The following is a 22435-nucleotide window of genomic DNA, read 5'->3' on the forward strand; positions in this document are numbered from 1 at the left end:
CGCCGGGTGGCGGGGCTCTCCCTTAGAGATAGGGTGAGAAGCTCTGTCATCCGGGAGGAGCTCAAAGTAAAGCCGCTGCTCCTCCACATCGAGAGGAGCCAGATGAGGTGGTTCGGGCATCTGGTCAGGATGCCACCCAAACGCCTCCCTAGGGATGTGTTTAGGGCACGTCCAACCGGTAGGAGGCCACGGGGAAGACCCAGGACACGTTGGAAAGACTATGTCTCCCGGCTGGCCTGGGAACGCCTCGGGATCCCCCGGGAAGAGCTAGACGAAGTAGCTGGGGAGAGGGAAGTCTGGGCTTCCCTGCTTAGGCTGCTGCCCCCGTGACCCGACCTCGTGTACGTGGAAGAAGATGGATGGATGGATGGATGGATGGATGGATGTCATTTTCTTTAACTTGGACACACACATCTATACATTTGACCATTCTCAGCTAGTCATTTCCAGGAGTTATCTCACCCTCTGAAAAGGCCCCGTTTTACTAATGTTGTAAAAATGTGTAGAATAAATTTTACAATTCAAATTTCTGTCAATGAAGATTTGCATCAGCCTGCAACACATACTCATTTTGATAGTGGCTAATATAGCTAACATAGTCACTTACATCATGTGTTGTCTTCATTATAACACTTGTATGAACGTTTTTACTTTTGTGGCTCCAGACAAACTAGCTTTTTGTATCTTAGGCCTAATATGGCGCTTTCAACATTTTGGGGTGCCGACTCCTGGCCTAAAGACACGTTTTACAGAGGTGTCCATAAGAGTGGCCCGTAAGCAGACCACAAATGATTACATTCATCAGCCCTGCATGGCACATTGCCAAAGTAAAACCCCCAACAAACTGTAAATATAGTGTGTGAAAGTCTCACCATGCTCTAATGCTCTCATCGTCTTCTTCTGCTTCACTCTTTGAACTCCTGAGAGGTACACAATAAATGTTAATGTTGCGTTTTCAACAAATCAATTCACCCAAAACCCACCCTGTCCCTCCTCCTCTCATTCATAAAAGCAATATGACATTTGAAAGTTCTCCGTCTCATTCTCTCTCTCTCTTCTTTTTCCTCTTCTCCTTTCTTTCTGTAGCAGCGTTAACTTTCTCCTTTGCAATCTGATGTTACTTGGGATCTCAAAATAAACCTTTAAAAAGATCTTAGCTTTCTTTGGACAATTCTTTAATATTGTTTTGGAGATTTTTCTATACACTAAACTACAAAACTGTGCATGGAAATCGGACTAAAAGTCTCTGTTCACCAAAACTGCAAACTCCACATAACCAAATGATATTCAGACTGGTTGGATCTGGTTTCTAGTTTATTAAAGTGGTTCTTAAAAAGTGGAATAGAATCTCTTGAAGGAGCTAAAAAGTTGCTTCCAAAAGAATGGTGTAAAAGTCTTACCTTCTTTTAGTTCTCTCAGCACTCATAGTCCGTTTGTCCTCTTTTTCACGCTTCCTCCCATGGCTGCAGTTACACAATAAAAATCATCAATTCAGTGATTGCTCCAAAACAACTTGCATGTTGCATTTCCTAACAAAACCAAAGTGGTGGTCAGCAACCTGCGGCTCTTTAGCGTCGCCCTAGTGGCTCCCTGGAGCTTTTTCAAAAATGTATGGAAATGGGAAAAGATGGATGAAATTACATTTTTTGTTTGAATATGGTTTCTGTAGGATTACAAACATGACACAAACCTTCCTAATTGTTAAAAAGTCTACTGTTTAATATGTTTGTGTTTATGCTTCACTGATGAGAGTATTTGGCAAGTGCCGTTTTGTCCTACTAATTTCGGCAATCCTTGAACCCACAGTAGTTGTGTGGACTGTGACGCCACAGTTTGTTTACATGTACAACTCTCTCCGATGCTGCCACAGAGAGACGTATTTTATGTTACTCCTTCTTTGTCTCAATATGCCCACCAAATGTTTTATGCTGTGCGTGAGGGCACAAAGGTGAGCTTTGTTGATGTTATTGACCTGTGTAGAGGACTAATCAGGCATATTTGCTCAGTGCTTGACTGCAAGCTAATCAACGCTAACATGCCATTTAGGCTAACTGTTTGTACATATTGCATCATTATGCCTGTTTGTCGGTATATTTGAGCTCATTTAATTTCCGTTACTTATGTCGTCTGTGTATTTAATTTATATTTGCACGACGTGGCGACTTGTCCAGAGTGTACGCCGCCTTCCACCTGAATGCAGCTGAGATAGAATCAGCAACCACCGCGACCCCAAACGGGACAAGTGGTAGAAAATGTATGGATGGATGCCTCATGACACATTGTGTGTGCTTAATAATGGCTGCATTTCTGATAGTTGTTTGTGTGCCATGTTGTTCCAGACCACAGCAAAAAATTACCCAGTTTGCAAAGATTGTAATAAATCCATTAAAAGAAGACAGCATGCCATTTCCTTTAACTTGGACACACACATCTATACCTTCGGCCATTCTAAGCTGGTCATTTCCAGGAGTTATCTCAACCTCTGAAAAGGCCCTGTTCTACTAATGTAGTAAAAATGTGTACAATAAATTTTACATTTCAAATTTCTGTCTATGAAGATTTGCGTCAGCCTGCGACACATAGTCATTTTGATAGTAGGCTAATATAGCTAATATAGACACTTATATCATGTGTTGTTGTCATTATCACACTTACCGGTACATAAAAGTTTTAAATTTTGCGGCTCTAGACGGATTAGCATTTTGTATCTTAGGCCTAATATGGCGCTTTAAACATTTTGGGTTGCTGACTCCTGACCTAAAGACACATTTTACAGAGGTGTCCAAAGTGTGGCCCGTAAGCAGACCACAAATAAGTATATTCATCAGCCCTGCATGGCATATTGCGCAAATAAAACCCCCAAAGAACTGTAAAGATAGTGTGGGAAAGTCTCACCATGCTCTAATGCTCTCATCGTCTTCTTCATCTTCACTCTTTGAACTCCTTTGAGGTACACAATAAATGTTAATGTTGTGTTTTCAACAAATCAATTCACCCAAAACCCACCCTATCCCTCCTCCTCTCATTCCCAAAAGCAATATGACATTTGAAAGTTCTCTGTCTCATTCTCTCTCTCTTCTTTATCCTCTCCTTTCTTTCTATAGCAGTGCTAACTTTCTTTTTTGCAATCTGATGTTACTTGGGATCTCAAATAAATACTTCAAAACTATCTTAGCTTTCTCTCGACAATTATTTATTGAATAGGAAAAAATACGAAACGATATAAAACTATAAAACTGTGCATGGAATTCAGACTAAAAGTCTCTGTTCACCAAAACAGGAAACTCCACATAACCAAATGATATTCAGACTTATTGGATCTGGTTTCTAGTTTATTAAAGTGGTTCTTAAAATGTGGAACACAATCTAACGAAGGACCTAAAAAGTTGCTTCCAAAAGAATGGTGTAAAAGTCATACCTCCTTTTAGTTCTATTAGGACTCAGAGTCCGTTTGTCCTCTTTTTCACGCTTCCTCCCATGGCTGCAAGTTACACAATAAAAATCATCAATTCAGTGATTGCTCCAAAACAACTTGCATGTTGCATTTCCTAACAAAACCACAGCGGTGGTCGGCAACCTGCGGCTCTTTAGCGTCGCCCTAGTGGCTCCCTGGAGCTTTTTCAAAAATGTATGAAAATGGGAAACGATAGATTAAAATTACATTTTGTGTTATAATGGTTTCTGTAGGATCACAAACATGACACAAACCTTCCTAATTGTTAGATGGTCTACTGTTTAATATGTTTGTGTTTATGCTTCACTGATTTCACAAGCGCAGTTTTGCCCTACTAATTTCAGCAGTCCTTGAACTCACCTTATTTCGTTTACATGTACAACTTTCTCCGATGCTGCCACAGAAAGACGTGTTTTATGTCACTCCTTTTATGTCTCATTTTGTCCACCAAACGTTTTATTGTGTGCGGAATGCCCAAAGGTGAGCTTTGTTGATGTATTTGCTCAGTGTATGACGGCATGCTAATCGATGCTAACATGCTATCGAGGCTAGCTGTTTGTACATATTGCATCACTATGCCTCGTTTGTAGGTATATTTGAGCTCTTTTAATTTCCTTTACTTATGTCGTCTGTGTATTTAATTTATATTTGCATGTCTCATGACACTATCTGTATGAAATATTGGCTGCATTTCTGATAGTTGTTTGTGTGCCATGTTGTTCCAGACCACTGCAAACGTCACTCAGCTTGCAAAGATTGTAATAAATCCATTAAAAGAAGACAGCATGCCATTTCCTTTAACTTGATCACACATCTCTATACATTTGGCCATTCTAAACTAGTCATTTCCAGGAGTTATCTCACCCTCTGAAAAGGCCCCGTTTTACTAATGTTGTAAAATGTATTCTACACATTTTTACATTTCAACATTTCTGTCAATGAAAATTTGAATCAGCCTGCAACACATAGTCATTTTGATAGTAGACTAATACAGCTAATATAGTCACTTACATCATGTGTTGTCCACATTAAAACACTTGTATGAAAGTTTTAATTTTTGCGGCTCCAGACAAATTGCTTTTTGTATCTTTGGCCCAATATGGCACTTTCAACATTTTGGATTTCCGACTCATGGCCTAAAGACACATTTTAGAGGAGGTGTCCAAAGTGTGGCCCATAATTAGATCACAAATGATTACATTCATCAGCCCTGCATGACATATTGTGGAAATAAAACCCCCAACAAACTGTAAACATAGTGTGGGAAAGTCTCACCATGCTCTAATACTCTCATCGCCTTCTTCATTTTCACTCTTTGAACTCCTGAGAGGTACACAATAAATGTTAATGTTGTGTTTTCAACAAATCAATTCACCCAAAACCCACCCTGTCCCTCCTCCTCTCATTCCCAAAAGCAATATCACATTTGAAAGTTCTCTGTCTCATTCTCTCTCTCTCTCATTTTTCCGCTCCTTCTTTCTTTCTGTGGCAGTGTTAACTTTCCTCTCTGCAATCTGATGTTACTTGGTATCTCAAATGATTACTTCAAAAATATCTTAGCTTTCTCTGGACAATTCTTTATTGAATAGGAAAAAATCCGAAACAATATTAAACTATAAAACTGTGCATGGAATTCTGACTAAAAGTCTCTGTTCACCAAAACTGCAAACTTCACATAACCAAATGATATTCAGACTGGTTGGATCTGGTTTCTAGTTTATTAAAGTGGTTCTTTAAAAGTGGAACACAATCTCACGAAGGAGCTAAAAAGTTGCTTCCAAAAGAATGGTGTAAAAGTCTTACCTTCTTTTAGTTCTCTCAGCACTCATAGTCCGTTTGTCCTCTTTTCCACGCTTCTTCCCATGGCTGCAAGTTACACAATTAAAATAATCAATTCAGTGATTGCTCCAAAACAACTTGCATGTTGCATTTCCTAACAAAACCAAAGCTGTGTTTGGCAACCTGCGGCTCTTTGGCGTCGCCCTAGTTGATCCCTGAAGCTTATTCAAAAATGTATGAAAAAAGGAAACGATGGATGAAATAAAATGTTTTGTTTGAATATGGTTTCTGTAGGATCACAAACATGACACAAACCTTCCTAATTGTTAGAAAGTCTACTGTTTAATATGTTTGTTTTTATGCTTCACTCATGAGAGTATTTCGCAAGCGTCGTTTTGTCCTACTAATTTCGGCAGTCCTTGAACCCACCTTAGTTTTTTTTACATGTACAACTTTCTCCGATGCTGCCACAGAAAGACGTGTTTTATGTCACTCCTTCCTTGTCTCATTTTGTCCAACAAATGTTTTATACTGTGCGTGAGTGCACAAAGGTGACCTTTGTTGATGTTATTGACTTGTGTGGAGTGCTAATCAGGCATATTTGCTCAGTGCATGACTGCAAGCTAATCAATAAAAACATGCTATTTAGGCTGGCTCTTTGTATATATTGCATCATTATGCCTCATTTGTAGGTATATTTGAGCTCATTTAACGTACTTTACTTATGTTTTCTGTGTATTTAATTTATATTTGCAGGAGGTAGCAACAAGTCCGGGGTGTACCCCGCCTTCCACCTGAATGCAGCTGAGATAGGCTCCAGCAACCCCTGCAACCTTAAATGAGACAAGCGGTAGAAAATGTATGGATGGATGGATGTCTCATGACACATTATTTGTGCGTAATATTGGCTACATTTCTGATAGTTGTTTGTGTGCCATGTTGTTCCAGACCACAGCAAACATTACCTAGCTTGCAAATATTGTAATAAATCCATTAAAAGGAGACACCCTGCCATTTCATTTAACATGGACACACACATCTATACCTTTGGCCATTCTAAGCTAGTCATTTCCAGTAGTTACCTCTCCATCTGAAAAGGCCCCTTTTTACTAATGCTGTAAAACTGTGTACAATAAATTTTTAATTTCTGTCAATGAAGATTTACATCAGCCTGCAACACATAGTCATTTTGATAGTAGGCTAATATAGTCACTTACATCATGTGTTGTTGTCATTATCACACTTATATAAAAGTTTTAAATTTTGCGGCTCCAGACAAATTAGCTTTTTGTATCTTTCACCTAACATGGCACTTTCAACATTTTGGATTGCCTACTTCTGGCCTAAAGACACATTTTACAGAGGTGTCCAAAGTGTGGCCCATTAGCAGACCACAAATGATTACATTTATCAGCCCTGCATGGCATATTGCAAAAAAAAACAACAACCAAACAAACTGTAAACATAGTGTGTGAAAGTCTCACCATGCTCTAATGCTGTGATCACCATCTTCATCTTCACTCTTTGAACTCCTGACAAGTACACAATAAATGTTGATGTTGTGTTTTCAACATATCAATTCACACAAAACCCACCCTGTCCCTCCTCATCTCATTCCCAAAAGCAATATGACATTTGAAAGTTCTCTGCCTCATTCTCTCTCTCTTCTTCTTCCTCTCCTTCTTTCTTTCTGTGGCAGCGTTAACTTTCTCCTTTGCAATCTGATGTTACTTGGGATCTCAAATAAATACTTCAAAAATATATTAGCTTTCTCTGGACAGTTCTTTATTGTATAGGAAAAATTCCAAAACAATAATTAATTATAACACTGTGCATGGAATTCTGATTAAAAGTCTCTGTTCACCAAAACTGCAAATTCCACATAGCCAAATGATATTCAGAATGGTTGGATCTGGTTTCTAGTTTATTAAAGTGGTTCTTAAAAAAGAGGAACACAATCTCATGAAGGAGCTAAAAAGTTACTTTCAAAAGAATGGTGTTTAAAGTCTTACCTCCTTTTAGTTCTATCAGCACTCGTAATCCGTTTGTCCTCGTTTTCACGCTTCCTCCCATGGCTGCAAGTTACACAATAAAAATCATCAATTCAGTGATTGCTCCAAAACAACTTGCATGTTGCATTTCCCTTACTTGCCAACCTTGAGACCTATGATTTTGGGAGGTGGGGGGTGTGGTTATGAGGGGAGGAGTATAATTCACCAACTCGAGTATCTCATATATATATTTCATATTATATATATATATATATATATATATATATATATATATAAATATATATATATATATATATATATATATATATATATATATATATATATATATATTATATTTCATATTATATATATATATTTAAATATATACATATATGTATGAAATACTTGACTTTCAGTGAATTCTAGCTATATATATTTATTTTATTATATACATAAATAAAATAAATAGTTGAATTTCCAACGGCACCTATCAAATACACAATAATAAAAACACAGTTGTTCTACTAACTGTACTGTGCTTGCTGGTTACTAAAAAAATCCAAAACACTTACCTTTCACTATTCGAGTAACCTTTGTTCTGCCATTTGCGTATTGGCGAGCGATCTCCGAATCCGGGAATATATCCTTTACGGATTTGTTGTAGACATCCGCAAATGAGAACGGGATGTTGCTTCCAGCTACATCCGGGGGGCCATCTTTGTCTCAGCATAAGATACACCATCGGGTCTCCATTTTACGAGGATGCCCATAATACTGGGTTGTGAACGATGCTGCGCTGCGGACGCTTTGTGCTTCGCTGACCGTTTATGACTGAGTATATCCGTTCGGCCACCGCGTGTTCAATGGAGAAGTCTGTTCTACAAAATTTACAGGCAACATACCTCTTCCCCTTCGAACTCTCCTGGATAAACTGAAATTCTTGTTTCCATTCGTTTTGGAACTTGCAAGCGTATTTCTTCATTTTGCTTGTCGACGGTGTAATATATTGGGTTGGAGACGGAGTCAATAACCAGGCTACGTGATGAAGTTACGTCTCTTTACTGTGGGTTTCAGAACAGACTCCCTAATGCATATGTTCCTTGACTGCACTTAAATGTAGAATATATGTAGAATATATTTATATTATTCATATATTATATATATATTATTTATTATTATCATTGTTTATTGTGAGCGAACTGTGGTGTTGACTATCCCCCAGGGACCAATAAAGTACATTCTATTCTATTCTATGTACAGTAGATGGCAGTATTGACCTGCTTAAGAAGGTCACAACATTGCTGAGTCAGGTTCTCATGGAGCTGGAGGGGGCGTGGCCTCCAGCTCCGCATGAATTTCGGGAGATTTTTGGGAGAAAATTTGTCCCAGGAGGTTTTCGGGAGAGGCGATGAATTTCGGGAGTCTCCCGGAAAATCCGGGAGGGTTGGCAAGTAAGGCATTTCCTAACCAAGCCAAAGCGGTGGTCGGCAACCTGCGGCTCTTTAGCGTCGCCCTAGTAGCTCCCTGGAGCTTTTTCAAAAATTTATGAAAATGGGAAAAGATGGATGAAATTAAAATTTGTGTGATTATGGTTTCTGTAGGATTACAAACATGACACAAACCTCCCTAATTGTTAGAAAGTCTACTGTTTAATATGTTTGTGTTTATGCTTCACTGATGAGAGTATTTGGCAAGCACAGTTTTGCCCTACTAATTTCAGCAGTCTTTGAACTCACCTTATTTCGTCTACATGTACAACTTTCTCCGATCCTGCCACAGAAAGACGTGTTTTATGTCACTCCTTCCTTGTCTAATTTTTTTCACCAAACGTTTTATTGTGTGCGGAATGCCCAAAGGTGAGCTTTGTTGATGTTATTAACTTGTGTAAAGTGCTAATCAGGCATATTTGTTCAGTGTATGACTGCATGCAAATCGATGCTAACATGCTATCGAGGCTAGCTGTTTGTACATATTAAATCATTATGCCTCATTTGTAGGTATATTTGAGTTCTTTTAGTTTCCTTTACTTATGTCGTCTGTGTATTTAATTTATATTTGCATGTCTCATGACACATTATCTGTATGAAATATTGGCTGCATTTCTGATGGTTGTTTGTGTGCCATGTTGTTCCAGACCACAGCAAACGTCACCCAGCTTGCAAATCTTTTAAAACAAGACATCATGTAATTTCCTTTAACTTGAACACACACATCTATACCTTTGGCCATTCTAAGCAAGTCATTTCCAGGAGTTATCTCACCCTCTGAAAAGGTCCCGTTTTACTAATGTTGTAAAATTTATTCTACACATTTTTACATTTCAACATTTCCGTCAATGAAGATTTGCATCAGCCTGCGACACATAGTCATTTTGATAGTAGGCTAATATAGCTAATATAGTCACTTACATCATGTGTTGTCTTCATTAAAACACTAGTATGAAAGTTTTAATTTTTGCGGCTCCAGACAAATTAGCTTTTTGTATCGTTGGCCTACCGTATTTTTTGGAGTATAAGTCGCAACGGAGTATAGGTCGCACCTACCGAAAATGCATAAAAAAGAAAGAAAAAAACATATATACGTCGCACTGGAGTATAAGTCGCATTTTTGAAGGAAATTTATTAGATAAAATCCAACAAGAACAGACATTTGAAAGGCAATTTAAAATGAATAAAGAATAGTGAACAAGAGGCTGTTATATGACACATAAATAACCAACTGAGAACGTGCCTGATATGTTAACATAACATATCATGGTAAGAGTCATGCAAATAACTATAACATATAGAACATGCTATACATTTACCAAACAAACGGTCACTGCTGATCGCTAAATCCCATGATATCTTCGTTTTCGGTGTCGCTTCTAAACAGTTCAGCCAACTCCAAAGGAAGACAATGCGCCGTTTCCTCTTGTATCGGTACGTCGCTTACGTACAGTTCCAATTATTCCAGCCTTTCTGAATCCTCGAGCTGTGGCCACCTAGCTTTTTGCCCGCGATTAGCTTTTTTAGTTTTTTTCATTTCAGTAATAGCAGTCTCCGCTTTTCGCCAGTCCCTTACAAGTTTCTCGTTTACGCCAAACTTTCTTTCTGCTGCTCGATTGCCGTTTCCTGCTGCGTTTTCACTACTTCCAGCTTGTAACCTGCAGTATATGCTTTCCTTTTCAGTGCCATTTTTGTTCAGCCCTCTGTTTTTATAAGTTACCGCCAATGTACCGTAGCAGGTAGTGTCTTCTTTCCCACAATGCACATCTGCCATGACCCGCGCCCGCCGAATTTTCATTGGTTGACATGTGTGTGACGATTGCTGTAGCATCTTCTTTTCCCACAATGCATTTCTGCCATGACCCGCCGCCGCCCAATTTTCATTAGTTGACGTGTGTGTGTGACGATTGCTGACATCCGGCTAGTCTCATACGTGAATGAGATAAATAATATTTGAGATTTTACGGTAATATGTTAATAATTTCACACATAAGTCGCTCCGGAGTATACGTCGCACCCCCGGCCAAACTATGAAAAAAACTGCCACTTATATTCCGAAAAATACGGTAATTAGGCGCGTTCAAAATTTTGGGTTGCTGACTCCTGGCCTAAAGTCACATTTTAAAGAGGTGTCCAAAGTGTGGCCCATAAGCAGACCACAAATGATTACATTTATCAGCCCTGCATTGCACATAGCGGAAATAAAACCCCCAACAAACTGTAAACATAGTGTGTGAAAGTCTCACCATACTCTAATGCTCTCATTGCCTTCTTCATCTTCACTCCTTGAACTCCTGAGAGGTACACAATAAATGTTAATGTTGTGTTTTCAACAAATCAATTCACACAAAATCCACCCTGTCCCTCCTCATCTCATTCCAAAAGCAATATGACATTTGAAAGTTCCCTGTCTCATTCTCTCGCTCTCTTCTTTTTCCTCTCCTTCTTTCTTTCTGTAGCAGCGTTAACTTTCTCCTTTGCAATCTGATGTTACTTGGTATCTCAAATAAATACTTCAAAAATATCTTAGCTTTCTCTGGACAATTCTTTATTGAATAGGAAAAAATTCTAAACAATATTAAACTACAAAACTGTGCATGGGATTCTGACTAAAAGTCTCTGTTCACCAAAACTGCAAACTCCACATAACCAAATAATATTCAGACTGGTTGGATCTGGTTTCTAGTTTATTAAAGGGGTTCTCAAAAAGTGGAACACAATCTAACGAAGGAGCTAAAAAGTTGCTTCCAAAAGAATGGTGTAAAAGTCTTACCTCCTTTTAGTTCTTTTAGCACTCATAGTCCGTTTGTTCTCTTTTCCACGCTTCCTCCCATGGCTGCAAGTTACACAATAAAAATCATCAATTCAGTGATTGCTCAAAAAAAAACTTGCATGTTGCATTTCCTAACAAAACCAAAGCGGTGGTCAGCAACCTGCGGCTCTTTAGCGTCCCCCTTGTGGCTCCCTGGAGCTTATTCAAAAATGTATAAAAATGGGAAACGATGGATGAAATGTAAGTTTTGGTTTAAATATGGTTTCTGTAGGACAGGGGTCACAAACCTTTTTTAAACCAAGAGCTACTTCTTGGGTACTGATTAATGCGAAGGGCTACCAGTTTGATACACACTCAAATAAATTGCCAGAAAAAGCCAATTTGTTCAATTTACCATTAACTCTATGTTATTATTAATAATTAATGATATTTATCTTTGTGGAAACACTGATAATCTTATTGATTTCTCACAATAAATATATATTTTTGATGACATGTTTTAAATGGGTTAAAATCCAATCTGCACTTTGTTATAATGTATAACAAATTGGACCAAGCTATATTTCTAACAAATAATAATAATAATAATAATAATGGATTAGATTTATATTGCGCTTTTCTATTATATACTCAAAGCGCTCACAGAGAAGTGGGAACCCATCATTCATTCACACCTGGTGGTGGTAAGCTACATCAGTAGCCACAGCTGCCCTGCGGTAGACTGACGGAAGTGTGGCTGCCAGTTTGCGCCTACGGCCCCTCCGACCACCACCAATAATTCATTCATCATTCATTCACCGGTGTGAGCGGCACCGGGGGCAAAGGGCGAAGTGTCCTGCCCAAGGACACAACGGCAGCGACTTTGATGTCCATAGGTGGGAAGCGAACCTGCAACCCTCAGGTTTCTGGCACGGCCGCTCTACCCACTACGCCATACCGCCCAACAAAGACAAATCATTATTTCTTTTAGATTTTCTGAACAAAAATTGTAAAAGAAATTCAAAAGACTTTGAAATAAGATTTAAATTTGATTCTACAGATTTTCTAGATTTTCCAGAATATTTTTTTGGAATTTTAATCATAAGTTTGAAGAAATATTTCACAAATATTCTTCGTTGAAAAAACAGAAGCAAAAATGAAGAATTCAATTAAAATGTATTTATTATTCTTTACAATAAAAAAATAAATTTACATGAACATTGATTTAAATTGTCAGGAAAGGAGAGGAAGGAATTTAAAAGGTAAAAAGGTATATGTGTTTAAAAATCCAAAAATAATTTTTAAGGTTGTATTTTTTCTCTAAAATTGTCTTTCTGAAAATTATAAGAAGCAAAGTAAAAAAAAATAATGAATTTATTTAAACAAGTGAAGACCAAGTCTTTCAAATATTTTGGAATTTCAATCAATCAATCAATCAATGTTTATTTATATAGCCCCAAATCACAAATGTCTCAAAGGACTGCACAAATCATTACGACTACAACATCCTCGGAAGAACCCACAAAAGGGCAAGGAAAACCCACACCCAGTGGGCAGGGAGAATTCACATCCAGTGGGACGCCAGTGACAATGCTGACTATGAGAAACCTTGGAGAGGACCTCAGATGTGGGCAACCCCCCCCCTCTAGGGGACCGAAAGCAATGGATGTCGAGCGGGTCTAACATGATACTGTGAAAGTTCAATCCATAGTGGCTCCAACACAGCCGCGAGAGTTCAGTTCAAGCGGATCCAAGACAGCAGCGAGAGTCCCGTCCACAGGAAACCATCTCAAGCGGATCAAATTCTATTTGAGTTTTGTCTCTCTTAGAATTAAAAATGTCGAGCAAAGCGAAACCAGCTTGCTAGTAAATAAATACAATTTAAAAAATAGAGCCAGCTCACTGGTAAATGTTGCTATTTGAGCTATTTTTAGAACAGGCCAGCGGGCGACTCATCTGGTCCTTACGAGCTACCTGGTGCCCGCGGGCACCGCGTTGGTGACCCCTGCTGTAGGATCACAAACATGGCACAAACCTTCCTAATTGTTAGAAAGTCTACTGTTTAATATGTTTGTGTTTATGCTTCACTGATTAGAGTATTTCGCAAGCGCAGTTTTGCCCTACTAATTTCAGCAGTCCTTGAACTCACCTTATTTCGTTTACATGTACAACTTTCTCCGATGCTGCCACAGAAAGACGTGTTTTATGTCACTCCTTCGTTGTCTCATTTTTTCCACCAAACGTTTTATTGTGTGCGGAATGCCCAGAGGTGAGCTTTATTGATGTTATTGACTTGTGTGGAGTGTTAATCAGGCATATTTGCCTGATCAACGCTAATCGATGCTAACATGCTATCGAGGTTAGCTGTTTGTACATAATGCATCACTATGCCTCGTTTGTAGGTATATTTGAGCTCTTTTAATTTCCTTTACTTGTTTGTACATATTGCATCACTATTACTCGTTTGTAGGTATATTTGAGCTCTTTTAATTTCCTTTACTTATGATGTCTGTGTATTTAATTTATATTTGCATGTCTCATGACAAATTTTATGAAATATTGACTGCATTTCTGATAGTTGTTTGTGTGCCCTGTTGTTCCAGACCACAGCAAATGTCACCCAGCTTGCAAATCTTTTAAAATAAGACAGCTTGTTATTTCCTTTAATTTGAACACACACATCAACAAACCCGCTTCCATATGAGTTGGGAAGTTGTGTTAGATGTAAATATAAACGGAATACAATGATTTGCAAATCCTTTTCAACTCATATTCAATTGAATGCACTACAAAGACAATATATTTGATGTTCAAACTCATAAACTTTATTTTTTTTGGGCAAATAATAATTAACTTACAATTTCATGTCTGCAACACGTGCCAAAGTGGTTGGTAAAGGACATGTTCACCACTGTGTTACATCACCTTTTCTTTTAACAACACTCACTAAACTTTTGGGAACTGAGGAAACTAATTGTTGAAGCTTTGAAAGTGGAATTCTTTTCCATTCTTGTTTTATGTAGAGCTTCAGTCGTTCAACAGTCCAGGGTCTCCGCTGTTGTATTTTACGCTTCATAATGCACCACACATTTTCGATGGGGGACAGGTCTGGAATGCAGGTGGGCCAGGAAAGTACCCGTGCTCTTTTTTTACTGAGCCACGCTGTTGTAACACTTGTCTTGCTGAAATAAGCAGGGGCGTCCATGATAACGTTGCTTGGATGACAACATAAGTTGCTCCAAAACTTGTACGGACATTTCAGCATTAATGGTGCCTTCAGAGATGTGTAAGTTACTCATGCCTTGGGCACTATTACACCCCCATAACATCACAGATGCTGGCTTTTGAACTTTGCGCCTATAACAATCCGAATGGTTATTTTCCTCTTTGTTCTGGAGGACACCACATCCTCTGTTTCCAAATATAATTTGAAATTTGGACTCATCAGACAACAAAACACCTTTCGACTTTGCATCAGTCCATCTTAGGGAAGCTCGGGCACAGCCAAGTCGGGGGCGTTTCAGGATATTGTTGATAAATGGGTTTGGCTTTGCATAGTAGAGTTGCACTTACAGATGTAGCGACCAACTGTAGTTACTGACAGTGGTTTTATGAAGTGTTCCTGAGCCCATGTGGTGATATCCTTTACACACTGATGTTGGTTTTTGATGCAGAACCGCCTTAGGAACCAAAAGTCCGTAATATCATCGCTTACGTGCAGGGATTACTCCAGATTCTCTGAACTTTTTGATGATTGTTCTAAAACTGTTCAACAAATTGCTTATACAGTGGTGACCCTCACCTCATCCTTATTTGTGAATTACTTAGGATTTCATGAAAGCTGCTTTTACACACAATCATGGCACCCAACTGTTCACAATTAGCCTGCACATGTTCCATATAAGTGTTTGATGAGCATTCCTCCACTTTATCAGTATTTATTGCCACATTTCCCAACTTCTTTGTCACGTTTTGCTGGCATCAAACTCTAAAGTTAATGATTATTTGCAAAAAAAAAAAAATGTTTGAACATCAAATGTGTTGTCTTTTTTTTTTCATTCTAGCCTCTGGTAAGGGCGGTCGCACTCTCCGTTCCCTCCTTCCCCGCTGGCTGTCTTTGTCTATGTCCTTGTCTGAACTTTTTAAAAGGCTCTTTTCTTTGCGCTGTCCTTTAATCCAAATTTCAATATGAATATGATCAGCTGGACTCTTGACGTAATTGAAAGTCTTTTCGACAAGAAAAAGAGGTTCGGGGGAGCCTGGTTGTCCTGATGGAACCATCGCTGCGGATTACGTGAGGGACTCCTGGAACTCATGGATGATCATGTGCCTCTCAGCTCTTTCCATCGAGGATGTCGAAGACATCTTCCTATTTGGAGCTGTGATCGCGGGGCACTTGCTGATTGGGCTGGGCATTGCTCTGGTGTATCGACAAATTCGGAAGGCGATGGCAGCCACTCAAGGTGCCCAACGTCTGTTCAACGCAATGGAAGGATTGGGTCGGGCTGAGGGAACACAGACTGGTGCGATTTCTGAGTTGAATCGCAATATGGATCTCATCTTGGAAAAGTTTGCAGAGAAGGAATAATTAATAAGGAACTGAAGAAATCCAGCATGGACAACAGAGGAGATAAGTCACTATTTTGTCTTCTCGAAGGAAAACATATTTTTATCTACGATTTGGACTCCCTGAATGGCCTTGACAGGAACAGGCTGTTCTGAAGAAAATCTCCCGAAGACTCCTCAAATATAGACGCTTTTGACCTTCCTTTTTGTCAACAACATCTGTAGCCGAACTTTATCGCCCTCGGTCATACAAAAACATTCATCATCTTTCCCGAGTAATTGGGCATATACGCACACACATGACCCCCACCCTTGAATCAACGCCTTCACCACCGCTTATCTCCTCTGGGGCTGTGGATGGCTGAGCAGCGCTATAGAGCGACAGCCTTCGCAAACCCACCCCTCCCTCTGTTGCAAGTTGGTGTGATATATGTATGTTTAATGTGTGCCATGCTATGTGAGGTTTTTTCCTTGGGCTCAGTCTAGACCTCTCCTGTGGGTCTAGCCTTAGACTGATATTTTTTTCACACCCCCCCCCCACCTCCTAATGTCAACCTTTTCTCATCTTTTTAAGGAGCGCTGCAACCGGTTGATCCGTCGGTGGTCTCGTCTCGTCCCCCCCTATAACGTATGTCTGCTCTTAGCGGGACTGTGCCGAAAATGTAATTTCAGTTCTGATGTGTCTTGTACATGCTGGAATGGACAAATAAAGGATTTCTTCTTCTTTGTAGCATATTCAACTGAATATGAGTTGAAAATGATTTGCAAATCATTGTATTCTGTTTATATTTACATCTAACACAATTTCTTCATTATAACACTTGTATGAAAGTTTTAACTTTTGCCGCTCCAGACAAATTAGCTTTTTGTATCATTGGCCCAATATGGCACTTTCAACATTTTGGGTTGCCGACTCCTGGCCTAAAGACACATTTTAAAGAGGTGTCCAAAGTGTGGCCAATAAGCAGACCACAAATGATTACATTCATCAGCCCTGCATTGCACGTTGCGGAAATAAAAAAAACCAAAAACTGTAAACATAGTGTGTGAAATTCTCACCATGCTCTAATGCTCTCATTGCCCTCTTCATTTTCACTCTTCTTTGAACTCCTGAGAGGTACACAATAAATGTTAATGTTGTGTTTTCAACAAATCAAATCACACAAAACCCACCCTGTCCCTCCTTCTCTCAATCCCAAAAGCAATATGACATTTGAAAGTTCTGTCTCATTCTCTCTCTTCTTTTTCCTCTCCTTCTTTCTTTCTGTTGCACCGTTAACTTTCTCCTTTGCCATCTATGTTACTTGGGATCTCAAATAAATACTTCAAAAATATCTTAGCTTTCGCTGAACAATTCTTTAGTATTGATTTGGAACTTTTCCTATACAATAAACTATAAAACTGTGCATAGAATTTTGACTAAAATTCTCTGTTCACCAAAAGTGCAAACTCCACATAACCAAATGATATTCAGATTGGTTGGATCTGGTTTGTAGTCTATTAAAGTGGTTCTTAAAAAGTAGAACACAATCTAACGAAGGAGCTAAAAAGTTGCTCCCAAAAGAATGGTGTAAAAGTCTTACCTCCTTTTAGTTCTTTCAGCACTCATAGTCCATTTGTCCTCTTTTTCCCACTTCCTCCCATGGCTGCAAGTTACACAATAAAAATCATCAATTCGGTGATTGCTCGAAAACAACTTGCATGTTGCATTTCCTAACAAAACCAAAGCGGTGGTCGGCAACCTGCGGCTCTTTAGCGTGTGGCCCATAAGCAGTGGCTCCCTGGAGCTTTTTCAAAAATGTATGAAAATGAATATGGTTTCTGTAGGATCACAAACATGACACACACCTTCCTAATTGTTAGAAAGTCTACTCTTTAATATGTTTGTGTTTACGCTTCACTGATGAGACTATTTGGCAAGCTCTGTTTTGTCCAACTAATTTCGGCAATCCTTGAACCCACGGTAGTCGTGTGGACTGTGACGCCACAGTTTGTTTACATGTGCAACTTTCTCCGACGCTGCCATAGAAAGACACGTTTTATGTGACTCCTTCCTTGTCTCATTTTGTCCCAAAACTTTTTATGCTTTGCATGAGTGCACAAAGGTGAGCTTTGATGATGTTATTGACTTGTGTGGAGTGCTAATCAGGCATATTTGCTCAGTGAATTACTGCAAGCTAATCGATGCTAACATGCTATCTAGGCTAGCTGTTTGTACATATTGCATCATTATGACTCGTTTGTAGGTATATTTGAGCTCATTTAATTTCCGTTACATATGTCGTCTGTGTATTTAATTTATATTTGCATGATATGGCGACTTGTCCAGGGTGTACTCGCCTTCCACCTGCAGCTGAGATAGGCTCCAGCAAAACCCCCGCGACCCCAAACGGGACAAGCAGTAAAAAATGGATGGATGGATGGATGGTTCATGACACATTATCTGTGCGTTATATTGACTGCATTTCTGATAGTTGTTTGTGTGCCCTGCTGTTCCAGACCACAGCAAACATTACCCAGCTTGCAAAGATTGTAATAAAACCATTAAAGGAAGACAGCATGCCATTTCCTTTAACTTGGACACACATGTATACCTTTGGCCGTTCTTAGCTAGTCATTTCCAAGAGTTTTCTCACCCTCTGAAAACGCCCCGTTTTATTAATGTTGTAAAAATGTGTAGAATAAATTTGAACATTTCTGTCAATTAAAATTTGCTTTACCCTGCGACACGTAGTCATTTTGATAGTAGGCTAACATACCTAAAATAGACACTTACGTCATGTGTTGTTTTCATTATAACACTTGTGTAAAACTTTTAATTTTTGCGGTTCCAGACAAATTAGCTTTTTGTATCTTTGGCACATTGTATAGCGCTTTCAACATTTTGGGTTGCCGACTCCTGGCCCAAATTCACATTTTACAGAGGTGTCCAAAGTGTGGCCCATAAGCAGACCACAAATTATTATATTCAACAGCCCTGCATGGCATATTGCGGAAATAAAACCTCCAACAAACTGTAAACATAGTGTGTGAAAGTCTCACCATGCTCTAATGCTCTCATCGTCTTCTTCATCTTCACTCTTTGAACTCCTGAGAGGTACACAATAAATGTTAATGTTGTGTTTTCAACAAATCAATTCACACAAAACGCACCCTGTCCCTCCTCATCACATTCCAAAAGCAATATGACATTTGAAAGTTCTCAGTCTCATTCTTTCTCTCTCGTCTTTTTCCACTCCTTCTTTCTTTCTGTGACAGCGTTAACTTTCTCCTTTGCAATCTGATGTTACTTGGTATCTCAAATAAATACTTCAAAAAGATCTTAACTTTCCCTGGACAGGTCTTAATTGAATCTGAAAAATTTCAAAACAATATAAAACTATAAAACTGTGCATGGAATTCTGACTAAAAGTCTCTGTTCACCAAAACTGCAAACTCCACATAACCAAATGATATTCAGACTGGTTGGATCTGGTTTCTAGTTTATTAAAGTGGTTCTTAAAACATGGAACACAATCTCACAAAGGAGATAAAAAGTTGCTTCCAAAAGAATCGTGTAAATGTCTTACCTCCTTTTAGTTCTATTTGCACTCATAGAGTCCGTTTGTCCTCTTTTTCACGCATGTATGTACATAAATACATACATACATACATACATACAGAGAGACATGTAAACTAAAGCAGCTACCTCAGTCACAGTGAGCCATGCTGGGAACAAGGAAGAAGAAAGGAATGTTGAATACTCTCCCCCAAGCACCACTACATAGCCTACACCTAGCAGGTTCACTGTCCCCAACAACCTAAGTGCCCAACATACAGGCCTGGACGCGGCATGGGGGTTGCCTTTGCGTCCACTTAGTTGACCTTTTGAGCTGGTGGTGCCGGGATGCTCGGGGAACATTCGTCCAGTCGAGTCCCTTTCTCGGCCGTCAGGAGAGGCTGGTATGGAGCCAGTCGATTACGTTAGGTTACTACCACCAGATTTGCTTTCGCAGTCGCACCCAGTTCACAAAGTCTGTCAAGGACCGTACATGGTCTCACCCAGTGGCTCAATATATTTAAAGACAGTCCTTTCTTCCTCTCCGGGCAGTCTACTTTTGTCCCCACCTCTGCAGCGCGTGTCGTAAGCTCTCTTCAGGCGTCTCAGCCGGTCTCTCGGGCCAAGTGGTGCACCTTTCGCAGTCTGCCGTAGGAGTCTGGGCCAGGTTCGCTATACACCTCTGACTTTGGCGGAGGCCCAAACACCAAGTCGACAGGCGTGCAATGACTATTGGACTGTTGTCTTATATGCCCACAAGACCAGCACCAGGCGAAGGTCCCAGTCCTTCTGCTGGCGGCTGGTAAAATCGACAAGCTGATTAGCCAGGGTGCGGTTGAAGCGTTCTACCGACCCATCACTCTGCGTATGCAATGGTGTTGGCTGGTTCTTCTTTATCACCTAGCGCTGGCAGACCTCAAAGCCGTGGAGCTCCTCTGGTGTGCCGATCTTACACAGCAAATCTCATTAAGCGGCACTCTGATCAGGGATGGCGTAGGCTTGGGGCCACTAGTAAAGTAATCCATTGCAACCAGGACCCTAACGGTTCCCTCGCTTTGTGTACAGGACTTCGACAGCTACCTGTTCCTCCAACCTGCTCTCAGAGTAAAAATATTCAGTGCAGAAATATTTCTTACTTCAAAAACTAAGACCCACTTCTGGTGATTTAAGACTGAAGCGATCCATCTTGTCTCAGAACCAGCCAATAAAGTGTAAAGTTTGCAGGTGAAGTTTTCTGCACTGAATTTTTTTTGACTAAATTATTGCACACAGGCTATGCATGAAGCTACGCAGGGGTAGGGGGTACGACAGCGTCGCCTACACAAGCTACGCGAGGCCAGAGTATACACCAGACTTTAGAGCAATCAGCACTGCTGTGTGTGTAATTAGTGTGTGAAAGTCTCACCATATACCAAAGCTCTCATCACCTTCTTCATCTTCACTCTTCTTTGAACTCCTGAGAGGTACACAATATATGTTAATGTTGTGTTTTCAACAAATCAATTCACACAAAACACACCCTCTCCCTCCTCATCTCATTCCAAAAGCAATATGACATTTGAAAGTTCTCTGTCTCATTCTCTCTCTCTCTCTTCTTTTTCCTCTCCTTCTTTCTTTCGGTAGCAGCGTTAAGTTTCTCCTTTGCAATCTGATGTTACTTGGGATCTCAAATAAATACTTCAAAAAGATCTTAGATTTCTTTGGACAATTCTTTAATATTGTTCTGGAATTGTTCCTATACAATAAACTATACAACTGTGCATGGAATTCTGACTAAAAGTCTCTGTTCACCAAAACTGCAAACTCCACATACCCAAATGATATTCAATCTGGTTGGATCTGGTTTCTATTTATGCAAGTAGTTATTGAAATGTGGAACAGAATCTCACAAAGGAGCTAAAAAGTTGCTTCCAAAAGAATGGTGTAAAAGTCTTACCTCCTTTTAGCTCTATCAGCACTCACAGTCCGTTTGTCTTCTTTTTCATGCTTCCTCCCATGGCTGCAAGTAACACAATAAAATGTATCAATTCAGCGATTGCTCCGAAACAACTTGCATGTTGCATTTCTTAACAAAATCAAAGCAGTGGTCGGCAACCTGCGGCTCTTTAGCGTCGCCCGGTTGGCTCCCTGGAGCTTATCTAAAAATATATATGTTTTGTTTGAATATGGTTTCTGTAAGATGACAAACATGACACAAACCTGCCTCGTTGTTAGAAATCCCACTGTTTATATTCAACATGCTTCACTGATGAGAGTATTTGGAAAGCGCCGTTTTGCCCTACTAATTTGAACTGTCCTTGAACTCACTGTTGTTTGATTACCCTCAATGTAGTTTATGTGTACAACTTTCTCTGATGCTGCCACAGAAAGACATGTGTTATGTCACTCTTTCTTTGGCTCATTTTGTCCACCAAACATTTTATACTGTGCGTGATTGCACAAAGGTGAACTTTGTGGATGTTGTTGACTTGTGTGGAAAGCTAATCATGCCTATTTGGTCAGCGCATTACTGCAAGCTAATCGATGCTAACACGCTAATTAGGCCAGCTGTTTGTACATATTGCATCATTATGCCTCTTTTGTAGGTATATTTGAGCTCATTTAAATTTTCTTTACTTATGTCATCTGTATATTTATTTAATTTCCTTTACTTATGTCGTCTGTGTATTTAATTTATATTTGCATGTCTCATGACACATTATATGTATGTAACATTGGCTGCATTTCTGATACTTGTGCGCCATGTTGTTCCAGACCACAGCAATCGTTATCTAGTTTGCAAAGATTGTAACAAATCCATCAAAAGAAGACAGCATGCCGTTTCCTTTAACTTGGACACACAAATCTATACCAATCAATTTTTATTGA

At 39.5% G+C, this 22435-nt stretch overlaps 1 protein-coding gene across 6 annotated transcripts in view; it reads right to left on the minus strand.

Moving 5' to 3' along the window:
* The window catches only part of LOC133555214 (zinc finger CCCH domain-containing protein 13-like), a 55510-nt gene that overhangs the window by 30004 nt on the left and 3071 nt on the right, over positions 1–22435 (minus strand). For 2 of the 6 annotated variants that reach the window (XM_061904801.1, XM_061904841.1), the window contains exons 2-16: positions 21504–21566; positions 20973–21023; positions 19072–19119; positions 17613–17675; positions 17089–17139; positions 11485–11547; positions 10958–11005; positions 7246–7308; positions 6718–6765; positions 5258–5320; positions 4730–4777; positions 3419–3481; positions 2896–2943; positions 1401–1463; positions 873–920 (exon numbers count right to left, since the gene is read on the minus strand). In XM_061904801.1, the coding sequence (XP_061760785.1) occupies positions 873–920; positions 1401–1463; positions 2896–2943; positions 3419–3481; positions 4730–4777; positions 5258–5320; positions 6718–6765; positions 7246–7308; positions 10958–11005; positions 11485–11547; positions 17089–17139; positions 17613–17675; positions 19072–19119; positions 20973–21023; positions 21504–21566 (831 nt within the window). The remainder of the gene's footprint in view (positions 1–872; positions 921–1400; positions 1464–2895; positions 2944–3418; positions 3482–4729; positions 4778–5257; positions 5321–6717; positions 6766–7245; positions 7309–10957; positions 11006–11484; positions 11548–17088; positions 17140–17612; positions 17676–19071; positions 19120–20972; positions 21024–21503; positions 21567–22435) is intronic. The other 4 variants (XM_061904808.1, XM_061904824.1, XM_061904817.1 and 1 more) reach the window with 4 other exon arrangements.

This window comes from Nerophis ophidion, linkage group LG01 (assembly GCF_033978795.1).
Source record: "Nerophis ophidion isolate RoL-2023_Sa linkage group LG01, RoL_Noph_v1.0, whole genome shotgun sequence".
NCBI lineage: Eukaryota > Metazoa > Chordata > Actinopteri > Syngnathiformes > Syngnathidae > Nerophis > Nerophis ophidion.